At 42.2% G+C, this 16,708-nt stretch overlaps 1 protein-coding gene across 1 annotated transcript in view; it reads right to left on the bottom strand.

Annotated features, from left to right (window-relative positions):
• The window catches only part of RYR2 (ryanodine receptor 2), an 875,416-nt gene that overhangs the window by 503,075 nt on the left and 355,633 nt on the right, over positions 1 to 16,708 (bottom strand). The window contains exon 7 of the mRNA XM_059715710.1: positions 5,583 to 5,682. Within this exon, the coding sequence (XP_059571693.1) occupies positions 5,583 to 5,682 (100 nt within the window). The remainder of the gene's footprint in view (positions 1 to 5,582; positions 5,683 to 16,708) is intronic.

The following is a 16,708-nucleotide window of genomic DNA, read 5'->3' as shown; positions in this document are numbered from 1 at the left end:
TGGATACTCATCTGAAGTGAACCGCAAGAAACACACTCAAACAACACTGAAGGCTCACTTCCCAGCTTGCCTCCAGTGTGTCCACACCACAGCTGAACATGCAGAACTGGCAGATGAGGTCACCCACTTACCCAATACTTAGGAACACATATCTGCCAAAAAGCACAAACACATGTGTATGAAATGTAGATACTATCACAACCTATATGGAATTGTGAAACTAAGCTGAAAATAAATCCATAATAGCCTAACATAAATCTGAGTTAGAACATCAAGAAATTTAAATCTTTCCTTTCCTTTTTCCGGGCACAAAGTATTAAAAGCTAACTGAATTTTACAAGATCCTATCAACATCTTTTACCAGAGCGTGATAGGATAAGACAAAAGTTCAGTTGATTTTCAGTTTATTTCAATGAGGTTTGTTAGGTATGACAAGCTATACAAGTATTGCCAAAGTGCAATAAATTTAAAGTGTAATCCTACGTTTATCCTTGTTACTAGGTATTTACATCAAGATCTTCAGCTCTAGATTACCTAAGAATTTAACTGTCTTGGTCTTTATATGGCATCATGGGAGAGGAGGTTGGGGGTATGGACTATCATTAACATCCTAATGCACCAAATCTTTGCATTAGATACTTTGTCCAGAGGAAGAACTTGATTTGCCACCTTATGGAGGCAACCTTGCTTTTGTCTCCCCAGCTGCAGAGCTTGTACCTAACTTTTAAAAAGGTAACATAATTTGGTGCAGGCACTTCTAGCAAAGCCCATAGCCTGTGTCCTTGCCTGGACATACCTCATTGCACTGCAAGCTTCCCCCAGAGCCATGCTGCAGCAGTGGTAAGAACCCCTTGCCTGCTTCTGCAAGAACATCCCATTGTCCTCTGGAGATGCTTGGTCTTAACCCCAAGGATTTCCCTCTCAACTTAGTGACTTATTTTTAACATACATTTAAGGGGTCAAAAGGTACAACACCTATTTGAACTTCTTTAATGTTTTCCCTTTGAGGGACAAATGAGGAGGTAAGTGAAGGTTCTGAGACAGCTCTCCCTTACAAGAAATTCTGTTTTCAAGAGTTAATCTACAATTTCTTCACACTTTCAAAAATGAATTTGGGAGCCTTTTGGTACAGAGCCAACATGGAAGAATTCAGCTTAAAAAGAATCCACTACACTGGATGAACATTTCACAATAGGAGGCTAGAAAGGAAATAAGGGTGCTTATACATAAGCAGGGAGGCTCCTCCATTGCTCTGGAATTACAGTTAATTGAGTCTTCTCTGATGCATCTGGCAATTACTGACTCCAACAGCCTCCCACATCTCCTGTATCAGCATCCCCATGCTTCAAAATGGAGGTGGGGGTGCTTTATCTAAAGCTCAGAGCTGCTTTTATTAAAGAGCCCCGCCACACACACACACACACACACACACACAGACACTCCCGGAGCATATGTGCAAATGCTCTGTCTAATTTCAAAATACAAAAAGTTTGTAAGGCTACAGATAATACAGCCACATTACCAAGCAATTACTGTGGATGGAATTTCAAAAATAAATAGTAATAGTAGTACTTCAGACATATTTGAAAACTTACTATGTATTAAAGAAAAAATCCTTTTAATCATTCCACTCTAGAATAAAACCAATCATTACTTGTAAGTTTCAATATTGTGTTAGTATTTGGTTCTCTTTTCCTTTTCTATTTAATTTTAAATTCTTTTTGGCTACTTGTTGAAGGCAAACTTTTGACTCTTCAGTAAAAGATTTTAATGTGTTAATTCATTAATAGCTAATGACTACTTTTACATATTTGAATGCAGTGATATGAAGTTATGTTGGTGGTGATGCAGACATATGTTGAGAGACCTTCGCTAACATTTCTCCCCTAAGGTCAGGTATGGCACTGAGCAACACTCTTTAAAAGTTCCCTCCTGCAATTTGCAAAATATTCCTTTGTTTGATCTCCGTCTAAGATTGACTTCCATTAAGAAACTGGTTTTTGCTTCAGACAGGTATGTGAAAGCAATCAATGGACATACTAAGGCCACATTTTTCATTTTACATTTCGTTTTCAATTTCATTCCATTTAGCCTAAATTTCTAGTAAATTCCTAGTCCATATTATGAATTATTATTTTTAACACAGTCATTTGTATGTAACTGAACCATTTCAGGAATCTATCAAAGATAACTTTCTATTTGTATCTACAAATTGACATAAAATGGTAAAGGTCTAAACATGTATAATAGCCAGTATTAGCATTGATTCAGAACAAGCATTCTCTGGAATTATGTGCAAACATTTTGAGATCTTTGCATATAAAATATTTCAATGACATTAGCAAACAAAGTGTTGCCTCTCCACTCTGGGATACCACATATCTGTGTTTTAGTTATAGATAAACTGAAGCACAAACATTAAAATAATTTGCCAAGATCAGACAGAAAGACTGCACTAACTTCAACATGATTCTTTCCTCCCAGTGAAACGCTCTTAATTACAGTAACCCTTGCTGGGTTGGCTGTAATAAAGTCTTCGCTCCAAATCATTTCTGACACTAGCCAGCTGATCTCCTTGGCATGGGAACATTTTGTTTACATAGATTACCATATTTAACTTGAGTCCACGATGAGTTTTTCCCATCCACCAACATGGGGAAAAACAAGCCTCACCTTGGAATCAAGTACCAACACTCCATGTCTTCCCTGGCCCTGATGTTGGCCTAGGGTCAGAGCTGGAGCCAACAGCAACCCACTGAGTGTGAGTCAGGGGCCAGGCCTTGGGTCTGGGATGGGTGCTAACCTGGGGTGGGGATGGGAAGCAGGATGGGTGGGGCTGAGGATGAGGAAGAGGCAAGGATGGGGGGGAATAGGTCAACAATCAGATGACAGATGGGGCTGTAGACCAGGTGGAAATCAGGACAGAATCAGGCAAGGCATGGAAGGCCAGTATGGTCAGGGATTGGGTAAGGGAATCAGGAGGGGAATAGGGCAACAGCAAGGGGGGAATCAAGTCAGGGAGCAGGGGTGGAATGGGACAGCAGTGCAGGTCAGGGGGATGAGGCAGCAGTGCATTACTGCCAGATAACCCTTACCTGCTCTGCTCAGAAGTTCAGGTAAGGACATGGGGTAGAAGCATGAGCTAGAGGATGTGACAGCAGAGCACTGGGGGGTTCAGACTGCAGCCCACTGGGGACTGGGTGAGGGATGGGGCAGCAGCCTGAATGGGGGTTCAGGCAGCTGCAAGGGCTGGGGTGGGTAAATATGCAGCAGAAGCACAGGCTGGGGGGGCAAGTGGCAAGAGGGACGAGGGACAGGCAGTAGGGGCATAGTCATGAGGGGAAGTGGTGAGGGAGCAAGGTGTGACAGTCTGACTGCCTGCCCTTCCTCCCCTATCCTGTCCCCGGTAGTTGGGAACAAATTTAAGACAACTCTTTACTAATTAGATCCTATACATGGAAAAATAACACATGTATAATTTCCCATTTATAGAATCTAATTAGTCAGGGGAGGTATTAAATTCAACATTGTATTGGATTTGGATAAAGATGGTAAATCAATCTGGTAAATTTCTGTACCTATAAAATAGGAGAAAATGGAAAATTACAGTAGTTGAAGCTTCCAGCTTCACTACAAAAATGCATATGAACCTTTGTGCGTCTGAACACCTGGGTGGTTGCTACTTTTCAAACAGAAGACAAACTACTAAGTACAACTCTACCCTGCCACCTGCCAGATTTCAGATTAAATGTAGGAGAGAGGGCTAATTCCCTGTCCTACATTTCAATCCAGCTAGATTTAGCAGATAATTGCTTAACAATTCATCATAGCAGAACTGTTAAGCAATCCTTAGTCTCTAACTGTGCAAAATACTTCCCTTTTCCCTAAAGAACAGTAAAAACATACAGGACAGGTATTAATAACAGTATTAATCAAATCATAAACAAATGAATAGGCAACAACTTCCAAAAAATCAGTATTTTAAGAGTGTCAAGAAACAATGTAAACTGATAAGGTGTTTTTGTTTTGGATCTTAGAAGAAAAATCCTTTCCCCCCAATGGAAAAATCAGAAAGTAGGGATTTTTTAAATTTTATTTTAAGGCCTATCAATACAATATTTATAAAAATTATTTCAAAGTAACTACTTTATAAAAAGCTAGGAATATTTGAATTTCTGGCCCTGACAGATTTCTTTCTTTTTAAAGAAGAAACCTTTCACCTCCATTCTGCCACAAAGGGACTAATGAGTCAGAATGTTATAATTCAGAAATTCTTTGTCCAATTCACTACGAGAATTGAAGAAATGCACAGAACCTAGAAAGAATTTACCATACTACCGTATACAACCTATCCCAAATCTTGTCTTTTTCCCCTAGCCAAACATCTCTTAGCTTTTTCTGAATGAGCCAGCCCTGCTCTTGACTTCTCAGGCTTTTCATCTGAGTCCCATTCCCCTGGCCTATCAGATGCAAGTCTGCTTTCTGGACCCTTCACCCCAATATTGTCTCAGTTCAGCCATTTCTCACCCATGCCCAGTACTAGTCCTCATGGCCTAACCATTCCAATTCTTCCACCTTCCAAACCCAGGGAGTCCCAGTTCCCTTGAACCAGGCTTCTTGTCTAATCTGACTCCCTCCCCTCCCCAGCTTCTAGTCGCATCCTTTGCCCACATGCCCTACTGCCAATAGCTTCCATTCACTTTATTACATAAAGTTTACATAATTAAACAAGAGAGGTAGGTGATAGGAGTAAATTCTTGCACAGCTAGATGTCTATCACCTTATTGTAATAGGAGTGAGTAATACTTTAAAGACAACATTTAGCTGTTTATAAATTTAACATTTTGCAGAGGGGGCTTAGATTGATTTTTGTATCGATCCCTACCACCTAACCCTCTTGTTTAATCATGTAAAAGTTACAGCATTTCTATTTTCGGTTAAACATGTGATAGTGTGATGGGTAGAAAGGCATTAGCATCACACATCTGAGCTAACTGAGCTGTATCCCAAATTCAGGCTTATTAAACAACACTACACCAACACAGAATATATGCATTACTGTGTATTGAACAAGGCAGTCTAAGCAAAAGGCTCTACTACTCGAGCTAAAGGACCTAGATTCTTAGTGAGAATCAGAACCAAACCCACAATCCTCTAAAAATCATTAGGGAGAGAAAAAGAGCCACACTTTAAGCATGGGTTAAATATTCTCCTTATTTATTGTAGCTTTTAGGTTAACATTATATCGTTATTTTAATTTGGGCTACAAGCTATTCTACCTGCTATTATAAATATTAACGTGTCTTCAGGGAAAACAATATTGTACTTAATTTTTATCCTGGAGAAAGACACATGTAGGAAATTATTATTATACCTTACAGCACAGTTTCTACTACCATATTCAAAACAAACTTTTACATCCCTTTGTAAAAGTAGATGTAATATTCTGATCTAATATTCATGTACAAGAAGTCCCACAGCTACAGTTCAGCAATGAATGGCAGTTTATTATGATTCCCTTCCCCACCCTTAAGTATTTAATTCATATCTAGAAATTAACTATAAACACAGCTCAATCTTACCTTGGGCCACTTCGCTTCCTGAACTGATTGGTGCTACACTCCAAAGTGTCTGCTGGAAGGCTGCATCAACATGTAAGCTACCATTGCCATAAGATAAATGCTAAAACAAGGAAAGAGACGGTATTTATAGCTCAGGGTATTTACAAAACATTTTTAGAATGTAATAAAATCATTAATTTAATAATATTCACATAAGTAATAGTTTCCATGCACTTTACATGTCAGATTTATACATAACCCTTTTTGCAGGGATGCATTTGTGACTAATATAGAAGAAGTAAGATGAAGAGACTTCCTTTTTTTTTTAACATTTCTTTCATTTATTTAATCATTATATCTGGTGCCTATCAGTTTATTTCAGAACCCTCAATTCTTGATATAAAAACATCAGTCCCTATTTTAGGGTAGGCCAGATTTGATCTGAATCTGCAGAGCATGAAAAATGTGCATTACCAGTTACCACAACCATGAAAGCAAAAAAGTCAAAGAACTGCATCCTAATAAATGATGTGCCTTCCTTCAATGACAGAAGATGTGCAACTAGGTAATTATACTAATCAAAACATGAGGGGTCAAGGAATTTTCCATGACAGTGAGAAAAAGACAATCCTTCTAAAGAACACAAAAAAGGAACAAGAGTTCACCAATAATAACTATAAGTGAGAACATGCATTATTTTTCAAGATCTTTATAAACCGTCTTACAATTTTATTTGGCAGTAGCCTAGATCACAAATGCATCTGATGACTTTATGACATATAAGAATGAAAGGTGCTTCAGGTGCTTGATCAATATTCAATACTATTAGACTAGACATTTGTTACATATCACCAGCTGACTATACAGAACAGAATAAAACAGAACAGACAGAATTTACAGACAGTTACTAAATGGGAGGCAGCAAGGCTGATGATATTTTATTACCTATTTCACCAATACCAGTTTGAGGGTATGTCTATACTGTTATTTAGGGTCAGCACTCAATCAGCCCAGACCACCCAAATTAATCCTCACAACCTCTATCTTACCTTCTGGCCCACATCAAATCCATCTACACTGTGCTTTCAGTTTCATGAGCAAAGAGCTTTTTAAGGAATCAGTCTCATCTCTCCTATATCAGGTTCCAGGTACGAGCAGAAAAGAAAAGAGGTAGGATGTCCAAGGGACAGAAGGCAGAGGAAGGATGCTGTGAGATTGCTGTTGGCAGACATCCTGTGCTGGTAGTCTGCTCCTCAATCCACATTGCATGGAGGGAAGAGTAGATGAAGCTCCACCTCAGAACTGAAATAATCAGATCTTCCAGAGTCAGGCTGAACTGTGCTAGGGTCAATCTTAAGCATACTCAGAAAGTATGTGAATGAGAGGCCCATACACTTGACCTTATATATCAGCGTAGTTATATCCTGAGTGTTCAGACTGATGGTTACTAGGGCTGTGCGAAGCTTCAGTCACTGATTCAATTCAGAGGAGATTTGGCCCGATTGGGTGGCTGAATCTCCAAATCCAGATAGAATCAGGAGACCTGTTAATCTCTCCAAATTGTATCGGAAGCCTCCAATTCAATTAGGAGAGATTCAGAGGCTCAACTATTCAGCCATAGACACAGCTTTATATGTGTTTTCTACATACCTTGAGGTACCAGGCACGGCTCATGAATGCTGAGATGGTGGGGCACATGGAGCATCCCACAGGAGCATGGGGGGATCCCCTGCATGCTCAGTGGCGGACCCATAAGTGGACCAGAGCTGCTTCCGGTCTGCTTCTGAGTCTGCCGCAGAGCATGCAGGGGACCCCTCTGCTCCCCAGCTTGACAACTGGTGCCTCCTGGGTCTGGCGGGGTACCCAGGGACCCCCGTGGCCAACTGCCAAGCCAGAGGGACATGGGAGGGGGAGGTGTCCCCCACACGCTTGACGGCAGACCCAAAAGTGGACCAAAAGTACTTCCAGTCCACTTCTGGGTCTGCCGCCAAGAGCGCGCTCCCATGGTATGCTCCACCCACTCCTCCATCTCAGTATTCACGAGCCATGCCTGGTACCTTGAGGTACATAGAAAAAAAACATATAAAGTGGTGTCTGCCCAAATGGCTGATTCTCCAAATCAGAAAAGAATCTTCAGATTTAGCCAACTTGAATCGGGAAAGTGATCTGAATCAGCAAATCGAATCACTGTCCCCCGAATCGGGCTGAATCCGAATCAAATACTGCCCACTTTGTACACCCCTTATGGTTACCTTTTCATTTCTGCATAGGGGTTTGGCACTTGCAGATTCCTGCTCCCTGTTTAACACAAACTTGGTAGGCAGTGATATACCACAAGTCCTTCAGGCCCCCTTTCACAAATCAGTTATCAACCAGGATTCCATTCCCTTTGCCATTCTACATCTGCTGCATTGGTTACCAGGTTTGCTCAGTATCAATGTTATGCAGCTTCAGGTGCTCACTCTTAAATCTTCCAGGAGCATAGCTGGTTATAAAGAGCCATTGGAGAAGAAAAAATTTGCATGCATAAGGGTAGAGCCAGAAAACAAAGGAAAATACTCTTCTGAGTCAATTAAATGAATGACGAAAGACTTTCATTCTGTTTACATTAAAGAACATTGAAGACGTGGCTAAAATAATTGAAATAATTAGTCTATATTTGCATTAAAAAGAAAGATGGATGGATAAATGATTACGTACAACATAATGATGCTTTGTGCTCTAAATCAGGGGTCAGCAACATATGGCATGCAAGTCTGATCTGGCCCACAGAGCCACTGGATCCAGCCCACATACCTGATTGGCTCTGGCACTGTTTAAGCAGTGGGCGAGTGAGGTGGTAGTGGGGATTTGGCTACACTGCAGCTGAGCAGCAGACAGTAGTAGCAACAGGGGCATCTGGGACCTTGGACCTGAGCCAGGTTATTCCAGTACACCGCTACAAAACCTTGTAAACCCCCACTCTAAAACAGAGTACAATTTTCTAGGAAACTGTTATTAAATGATGCCAAGGCTCTTTCAGTAGTATATTTCACTTCTACACACAGTGAAATGGTCCAAAGAGCCTAGGTACTAGGGACATGTGCTCACTCAAATATTTCAATTGCAGGTCACCATCCTTCTGGATCGTGCAGTCTTTCTTTTGGGCCATGGATACAAAAATATTGGCTAATCATTTAATTTGTGTAAGACGCACAGAAACAGATTCCCAGAAAGGAATGAAGCCCAACGGATTCACACAAATCTGAGAGACAGCCACCAGTGACAAGAATCATGCCTGTCCTGGGAAACTGAGGGATGGCTATTCATGGATGTGTATGTCCTTGCTATAATATTGTGTGATCTGTTTTGCAAAGCTACTATACATCCCTGGGATAAGCAACTTGTCCACTTACTTCTCTCAGATTTTATAGCCCTTTACACCCAATGAGCACCCTCCTGTATCTGATTCTTGTATCTGTAGCTGTTGAGTAACCAATGAGTACCCTTTTGTATCTGTATCTGTTTTTGCTACTTTTCCAAATAGCGCGAAGTCATATTTTGTCAGATCAAACTTTCTAATTTTAAAGTTTGTAGTTTATTAACTTCAAAGAGTTTGCATCCCACACACTCAGAGTGAGTTTCATTAATATTCATTTTGCATCTCTGGAAATGGTGTAAGAGCTACTAATGAAACACTGAGAAATGTAAATTCTGTAAAGTACTTGGATTTTAAAAGTGTATTATTTGCTTTATTAAATAACAGTTCTTCATGTGTAGTAATATTTGACCACTTTTGATAGAAGTATATTTCAAATATTTGGATTGTAACCATGCTTCGATATCCAGGTGACAGACATTGGAACATCCTAAACTATGTTACCTCGGGCTAGAAACAGACATCCCCAAATGGAGCAGATCGGCTGTACTGGGATGCATCCAGAGACAGCTGATGCACTTAACTGGGCGAAACACGTCACCCTTTGTTCCACCCCTTGATGCTTCAGAACAATAGGCGATGTATTCTCCCAGGGCTTGAGGGGCCTGGTCCTATGCACCCTGGGAATTCCTGTGCAGGATCATGACCCTCAACCCCAGGAGTGCCTGCCCAGCTTTCCCTGCTTACAAAGACATGCTCTGGGAAAGCCCAGGGCATGTCTCTGTAAGCAGGAAAAACTGGGGTTCCCACTTGGAAAAATGTGCCCTGGGGAACCTTGGAGCAAGTCTCTAAGTGGGGAACCCTGGCTTTTGCTGCTCATAGAGATGTCCCCAAGTTTCCCCAGGGTACATTGCTATAAGAGGGGAAGTGCTCCCAGGGCTTAAGGGACCCAATTCTGAACAGATAGTTAGTCCCACAAAGCATACAGATGTCCACCACTGAATAGCAGCACAAATTAATAGCACCTTTGTCACAGCCACAAATTCAGGGCATTTGTGCTAAGACAAGGGGCATGGACACCTGTTTGTTTGGCCTTTGCTGACATAATTTTTTTTTATGGTGGCACAAAGACAATGAAAGGCAATGTCTTATTCCACCCTTCAGTGCTTATCTAGCTACAACAGAATCTTAAATACAGGGAGATTAATGTAACTTTTACATTTTTTATATATTCATTGTGTCTATATTACATACAAACCTCTGCTACTCTACCTTAAACAGACCAGAGACTCAGAAGGGAGACATTTAAAACAGACTGATGCTAATGGAGACACTTTTGGTTTCTGTTCTATATCACCTTCAGGATGAAATTATTAGCACTATACAAAAGTAGGAACTGTACTGGAGGTCAAAAAATCCTTTCCAACCACATATTTTAAAGCTACATAAAAATGCAACCATTGCAAGTCTACCCACTGCCATGCCACTGAAATACATCGGGTAAAAACAACTAATGCAACAAGACCATCTCCTATTTTTTCCACAGGATCTGAATCATTCAGTGAATAGAAGGGTTGGTGCTCAATGAATAAGCAATAATAATGAATAAAAAACTACTCTATATTTTGTTTTCTCCTTGTTTAGTATGGAATACTTTTGCCTCATCAGCTACATGTTAATCAAATCCCACTCTAAATGCAAAATTGCTAATTCCTTTATGGTCTTTTCCTGTGCTCTCATCACAGCACTATTTGAGTGCTTCACAAATATTAATGAATTCATTTTGACAAACCCCATCATAGTAATATGATATTATTATTTCCATTGTACAGATGGAGAACTGAGACACACAGCTGTGTACTTCCTAATGTTTCAGAGAATTTAACAGTTTATAGTACTTGATTTGTACAGAGAACTGTCCCCGCTCACTTCAGCTGTGAATGTTCATTATTTCTGTAAATCAGAACTCAAGTGGCCACCCAAAAAGTAAGGAATAGATTTAGAGGCTACCTATGAAAAGTCTGGTTTAAGAAGCTTACTGGTATCACAGAGATAGGGTTCAAAACAGGGTGGCACCCAACTAAACCCTGGCACTTTACTTTGGCTTGTTACAGTTCCCTAACATGTTCATTGGTCCCCAGAAATGTAATTAATGTTACAACACTGATTCATTCCTTGAGCAGCATCCTCCAGAAGGAAATGTGCATTGCCACATAACTGAAGATGTATCATAATGCAAACACACCCGGAAGCCAAAATGGACCTGTACAGTCTTAATTTCGTCACTTACAAGCAGTTGACTTTTTAAACCTTAAACTTCTTTTAACGTACACTTTAGGGGGATTTTTTATTTTTTGTTTTTATTTAGCATCCTGAAAAAATAGTAAGTCTCTTATCATGTAGAACCACATTGGATACCATACAGTCCATCAGCTAATTAGACTGACAGCATTTAGAAGGTTATTATCCCATGCGCAGGCCATAGGACATACAGGAAAATAGGACACAGATTTTGTCAGTAGGCCTTATCATACCTGTTATTTATTTGTTGACTATGGAGAAATGGTGAAAGCAGGAGCCCTGGACTCCATTCCTTATTTTGAAGAGGGTATTGTATAGTGGTCCTTCAGCTTTCACCATACCCAAACACAGTGCGTTCAGCCCTTTGTCTCCACCTAGGCTAACCTTGTCTTGCTTGTCCCTACAGATCTCCATGGCTCCATGCTCATACCTCTCTGGCCCTCACATGTCATCCAGCTGCTCTGAAACCCTTGCGATCCTTGCCCAACTGTCCCTGCATCATAGCTCTTGGGACCCATTTTCCCCCATTTGTCCCTTATTCAGATCCAGCTCCTCACTATACAAAGCCATTTCCTTCTCTTTCTCTACAGTGCCTGGATACAGTGATGCCTAGCACTATAGAGACATTGTGGCAAGCAGATGTCTTTTGCTATGCTATAGCCCTACACATTCAAAGGAGTATGAAGGCCAGCTCAGCCTTTGCAGCTCCAGAATGGAGCACACTTATTACATCAAGCTTCTCTGGATAACTTGTCCAAGTCTCACAATAGCGCAAGCATGAACAGCCTTTCAGAATATCTTAATTTGGCCATATCTACAGTGATTTCCACAAAGAGGACAAAAGTCATATACCTGACACAATATGCACTCTGCTGCCAAATTTCTTACTGCAAATAAGTAATATACTACAACTTCTCAACAAAATAACGTATTTTTCAACAACAACAAAATTACATATTTCTCTTTCACCTCATTTTGCAAAACTGTGGAATCATTTCTGCTGAACTTCAGCTTGAAACAGTCACCCACTACTGAAACTTCAACCAAAATGATTTGATAAAGTAGTAAGCAAGTGAATCAGGGTCTGGTGACCATGACAGATGGCATAAGGCAAACCTAAAAATAGGCACTGATAACTGTGCCTCCTTTAATAAGACAGGGATGAAGCCTTAATAAAGTTAATCCATCATAGTGTTTAGATCACTAAAGAAAAACATAATATTTCATGAACTTATGTAAACTCCATGGCCTACATGTGATTTCTCAGTGACAACCCCTGAGATTGACATCTCCCTTAGCACAGCAAGTTTTCCAATCATATGTAGCTTCATTCAATGCAACACATAGTGCCCTAAAGAAAAATAATCTTGTGCATTCAGAGTTTCTGAAATGCTTAGCCATCAGACAGTAATCTTTGCAAGAACCCTCAAGCTATGCCTCTAGCAGCACATTCACATTTACAAAACAACGGCTGCAAATGACTAGATCATTTATTTTAAATTCAGTGTTCAATAAGCCTATACTCAAGGCACACACAAACACTGCTGAGAGAGGTACACAGAGCACACTTTGGAAGGAGATATCTATGTTTCAATCCATACATTCCCTTCACCTGGGAAAAAATGCTTGAATGCACCTAATGTTTCTGTTCTGTGGAAGGTGTTAGTATGCAGAGAGCGGATTATGAAGAAAACAAAGCTTGCTACAGGCTTCCTTGAAGCTAAGTCATGTCAATACTGACATCTCATCCAATGGTACCTGATTCTGTGTGCACTTTACATTTTTCTGCCTCTTCTAAATAGTGAAAACAGGAAGGGAAAAAAATGGAGGGGGCCACTCTCCTTCCAGTACTATTTGAAAACTACATAAAAGTTAGGCTGAAGCTAGTAAAGCCACTATTACATTGAAGGAGGAGAATAAAGAGCTCATGAGACTAGTATGCTAATAGCAATGGCTAAAAATATTCTACCAGTGACTAACGCCTCCTAGAGTGCTTGAGGACTGCATTGGAGACTGCACAACTGCATCTTTTTAGGAAGATCAATGTCAGACCTACAGCCTTGGCCTGAACCAGTATGGCTGTCTACCCAACCTGCTACCCTGCTGCTGTTCCCCAAAAGTGGATAAGGCCTGCCTAAAGCCTCCATCAGTGCCCAAGTCTCCACCTACTCTAACACCTGACCCTCCACTTTGCTTACATAAGACAGGGAGGGGGACAGGAAGTGTCTCAACAACAGGGTTTTCCTGACTTGGGATCACATCTCTGATAACAGCCTGCTTTCTGAGCTCCTGATTTCCTGACCTGCTCATTTACACACTTTATTTTCCTTTTGATCTCCTTATTTCCTGACTCAGCTTGTTCCTCTGCTCTGGTTGCCCTCTCTGACTCTGTTTTGAACCTGAGAACAGCAACCTTGATCCCAGTTTGGATCCCAGGCTTGGCTGCCCAGAGCCCAGCACTGACAGTAGAGTATTCAGCTGCTACAGGCAGTAGAAGACAGAGATCTGCTCCAGCTCCTTTGGGATGTCTAGAAACACTAGTGGGGCCATCACCCATGGCCCTTTTTAATCTTCTCTCAGAGAATACAAGTGAGGGATACAGATCTTCCATGTGCCCTTTTTCTTCAATTCCATACATGCTATATCAGGACACAGTATATCAATCTAAAGGAGTACTGACCCTTTCCACCATAGGACAAGGAGGTGGATTTTCATTACTCGGCTAAAAAACCTCAAGAATCACAAAACAATGTTATATGGTGTCTTGAACAGAACTCCCTCAGAGAATCTGTATATCCGAGAAGAAATTTGTGGGTACAGAAAGGAGCTGCACAACTCTGTTTAGGTCTTTGTAGCTAATCTGATAAAGGAGAAGCCCAGTATGATGTCAAATGACTGTGGCCATATTTACTCTAGGCAAAAAAATCAACCACATAGCTATGCCTACAGCTAGTTAGTCAAGAGTTTTCTATTTACTCTGCAGAGGGAAATGGAAGGGCATGTGATTTTCAGGCAATTTACAATTAAGCAAGCTTCAGGAAAAGCATGAAACAGAAAATCAGCTTAGTGCCTTGGCAAACAAAGCCACCAACCTACCTATTCGCCAAGTATAATTTTACTTCTGATTAAACTTGTTTAGCCAATGCAGTGAAAATACACTCAATAAATAATACTGATTATGGGGGATGCTGTCAAAACAAATGGTAATATTTGCTCATAAAGAAGAGGAACAGAGAGTACACCAGAAGCCTTAAAACTGCAGCTGTGTAAAGCATTCAAAACGCAACCAAAATCTTAAGGTCTGATGCAAATCCTAAAGTGATAGAGGGTCTAACAAAAGGTCTATTTTGAGTGAACCTGAGATTGCAGGGGAGGGTGGGGGACACAAGTCCCCTTTGTGATTAAGGAAACAGTTGAACATCTGTCAAATAAGACAAAAGCCTGTAGGTTACAGTTCGTTTAACATTTTTAAAATCCTGGAATTTTTGGACACTTTTTGGCTAAGTACATAAAGCCAAAAAGTCCAAGGCTGAATTAATTCAATCTTTGCAGGTTAGTCTAAGCTACGTAGACTGAACTGATAAGCAAGTAAGAAGACATCCACTTTTGATTCCAGAAATGCAGTCACATGCCTGCAGGGGCCCGGGCCAAAAGCTGGGCAGGCGAGGGAGGACATTTGAGCATGCTTGGGCCAAGGCTTACCTGAACACCCTGTGAGGGGAGGGTTCATGGGGGAGGTGCAAAGTATCCTAGGATGCTGAGGGACTGTGACTGAGGACAGAAGTTACATATAAACTGATAAGTGATTGGAAACTGGTTTAAACCTGAAACAGAACAAAAGTTCAGTGCACATAAACCAGTTTCAAAAGGGCTGAAACTGGTTTAAAATAAACCTGGATGAATGTAGTACCAGACAAAATTGATTTAAGTTAAACCAGTCTATTACACTTCTGTCCCAGACCCTCTCCAGATGCAAGTTAACTGTCACTCCCACAGCATGCCAGGATGCTTTGCACCCCACCCCCACTGCAAGTCTCCCCTCCCAGGGTGGGCAGGCTAGTCTTGGCCCAAGCTGTCTGTTCTAGCCAAGCAAGGCTGGCACTGCCCCTGGGCTGTCACAGAGTTGAGGCAGCAAAGCTTCTGCTACCTAGCCTGCATCCTGCCTGTACTGTCAGGCCAGCAAGGGGGAGGAGGGAAGGTGGCACAGCAGAGTACCACCCCACCATCAGCCCTAGCCCCAAAGTGGTCTACAAGGATTTCTCCCTCCTGCAGCTGGACCAACATGACTCACTGAGATGCTGGGGGGATGAGGGGAAGAACTCCCCCAACCTGGGGCCAGCATCCTCAGCCAGGGTCTGCCTATTTGGGGTAGCCCCATGCCTACGCCCAGGTCCTCCCTGCCCCACTCCCCCACCCCTCCCCCGCAGGTCTGGACAGTTGTGGGAGCACAGGACTAGCTGCTCAGCATCCTCCCCTGCCAGTCTTTGATCTGCAGGAGGAAGGGGAAGAACCCCCCCACTGCCAAGCCAGGGCCTGCTCCCTCTCCTGGTAGCCAGAATTGGACCCCCAGCCCCTACCCTCCCCAGCACCCCTGATCCCCACTCACCTCCCATCCCCTGATTACCTGTGACTGCCTGCAATGTCTTGTCCCAAGAAGCAGGCAGGGAAAGGTGAGGTCTGCTCTTCTGGCCCAGATAGCAGCCAACAGCAGCAGAGGCTAGCAAGTAGTCTTAACCCTTCCTTACCTGCTCCTTCAGACAAAACAACATGGGCAGCCACAGGTAATCAAGGGGCAGGGGGAAAGTCAGTTGGGATCAGGGTGCTGGGGGGAAGGCCAGTGAACAGGAGATGGGGGCAGACCCCAACTTGGCACCTGGACTGGGGCTACTTCCATTCCCCAGAGCAGGTGGAAAGCAGGGGGTTGGGGGCATGTGCTCAGCTAGAAACATAGAAAATTAGGGTTTTCATAGATTTCATAAACATTAGGGCTGGAAGGGACCTCGGAAGATCATCGAGTCCAGCCCCCCGCCCAAAGGGCAGGAAGTCAGCTGGGGTCATAGGATCCCAGCAAGATAAGCATCCAGTTTCATCTTGAAGGTGTTCAATGAAGGCGCTTGAACGACCTCCGGTGGCAGGCTGTTCCAGACCTTGGGGGCTCGGACAGTAAAGAAATTCTTCCTTATGTCCAGCCTGAAATGATCTTGTAGTAGTTTGTGACCATTCGACCTCGTCATCCCTTGGGGCACTCTGGTGAACAAACGTTCCCCCAGATACTGGTGGTCACCCCTAATAAACTTGTAGGTGGCCATCAGATCACCCCTGAGCCTGCGCTTTTCCAGGCTAAAAAGCCCCAGGGCTCTCAGCCTGACATCGTAGGGTCTGCTTCCCTGACCTCTGATCATGCGTGTGGCTCTTCTCTGGACTCTCTCAAGCTTCTCCACATCCTTTTTGAATTGTGGAGCCCAAAACTGGACGCAGTACTCCAGCT

This window comes from Alligator mississippiensis, chromosome 1 (genome assembly GCF_030867095.1).
Source record: "Alligator mississippiensis isolate rAllMis1 chromosome 1, rAllMis1, whole genome shotgun sequence".
Lineage (NCBI taxonomy): Eukaryota > Metazoa > Chordata > Crocodylia > Alligatoridae > Alligator > Alligator mississippiensis.
This window is presented reverse-complemented; position numbering and strand designations above follow the sequence as displayed.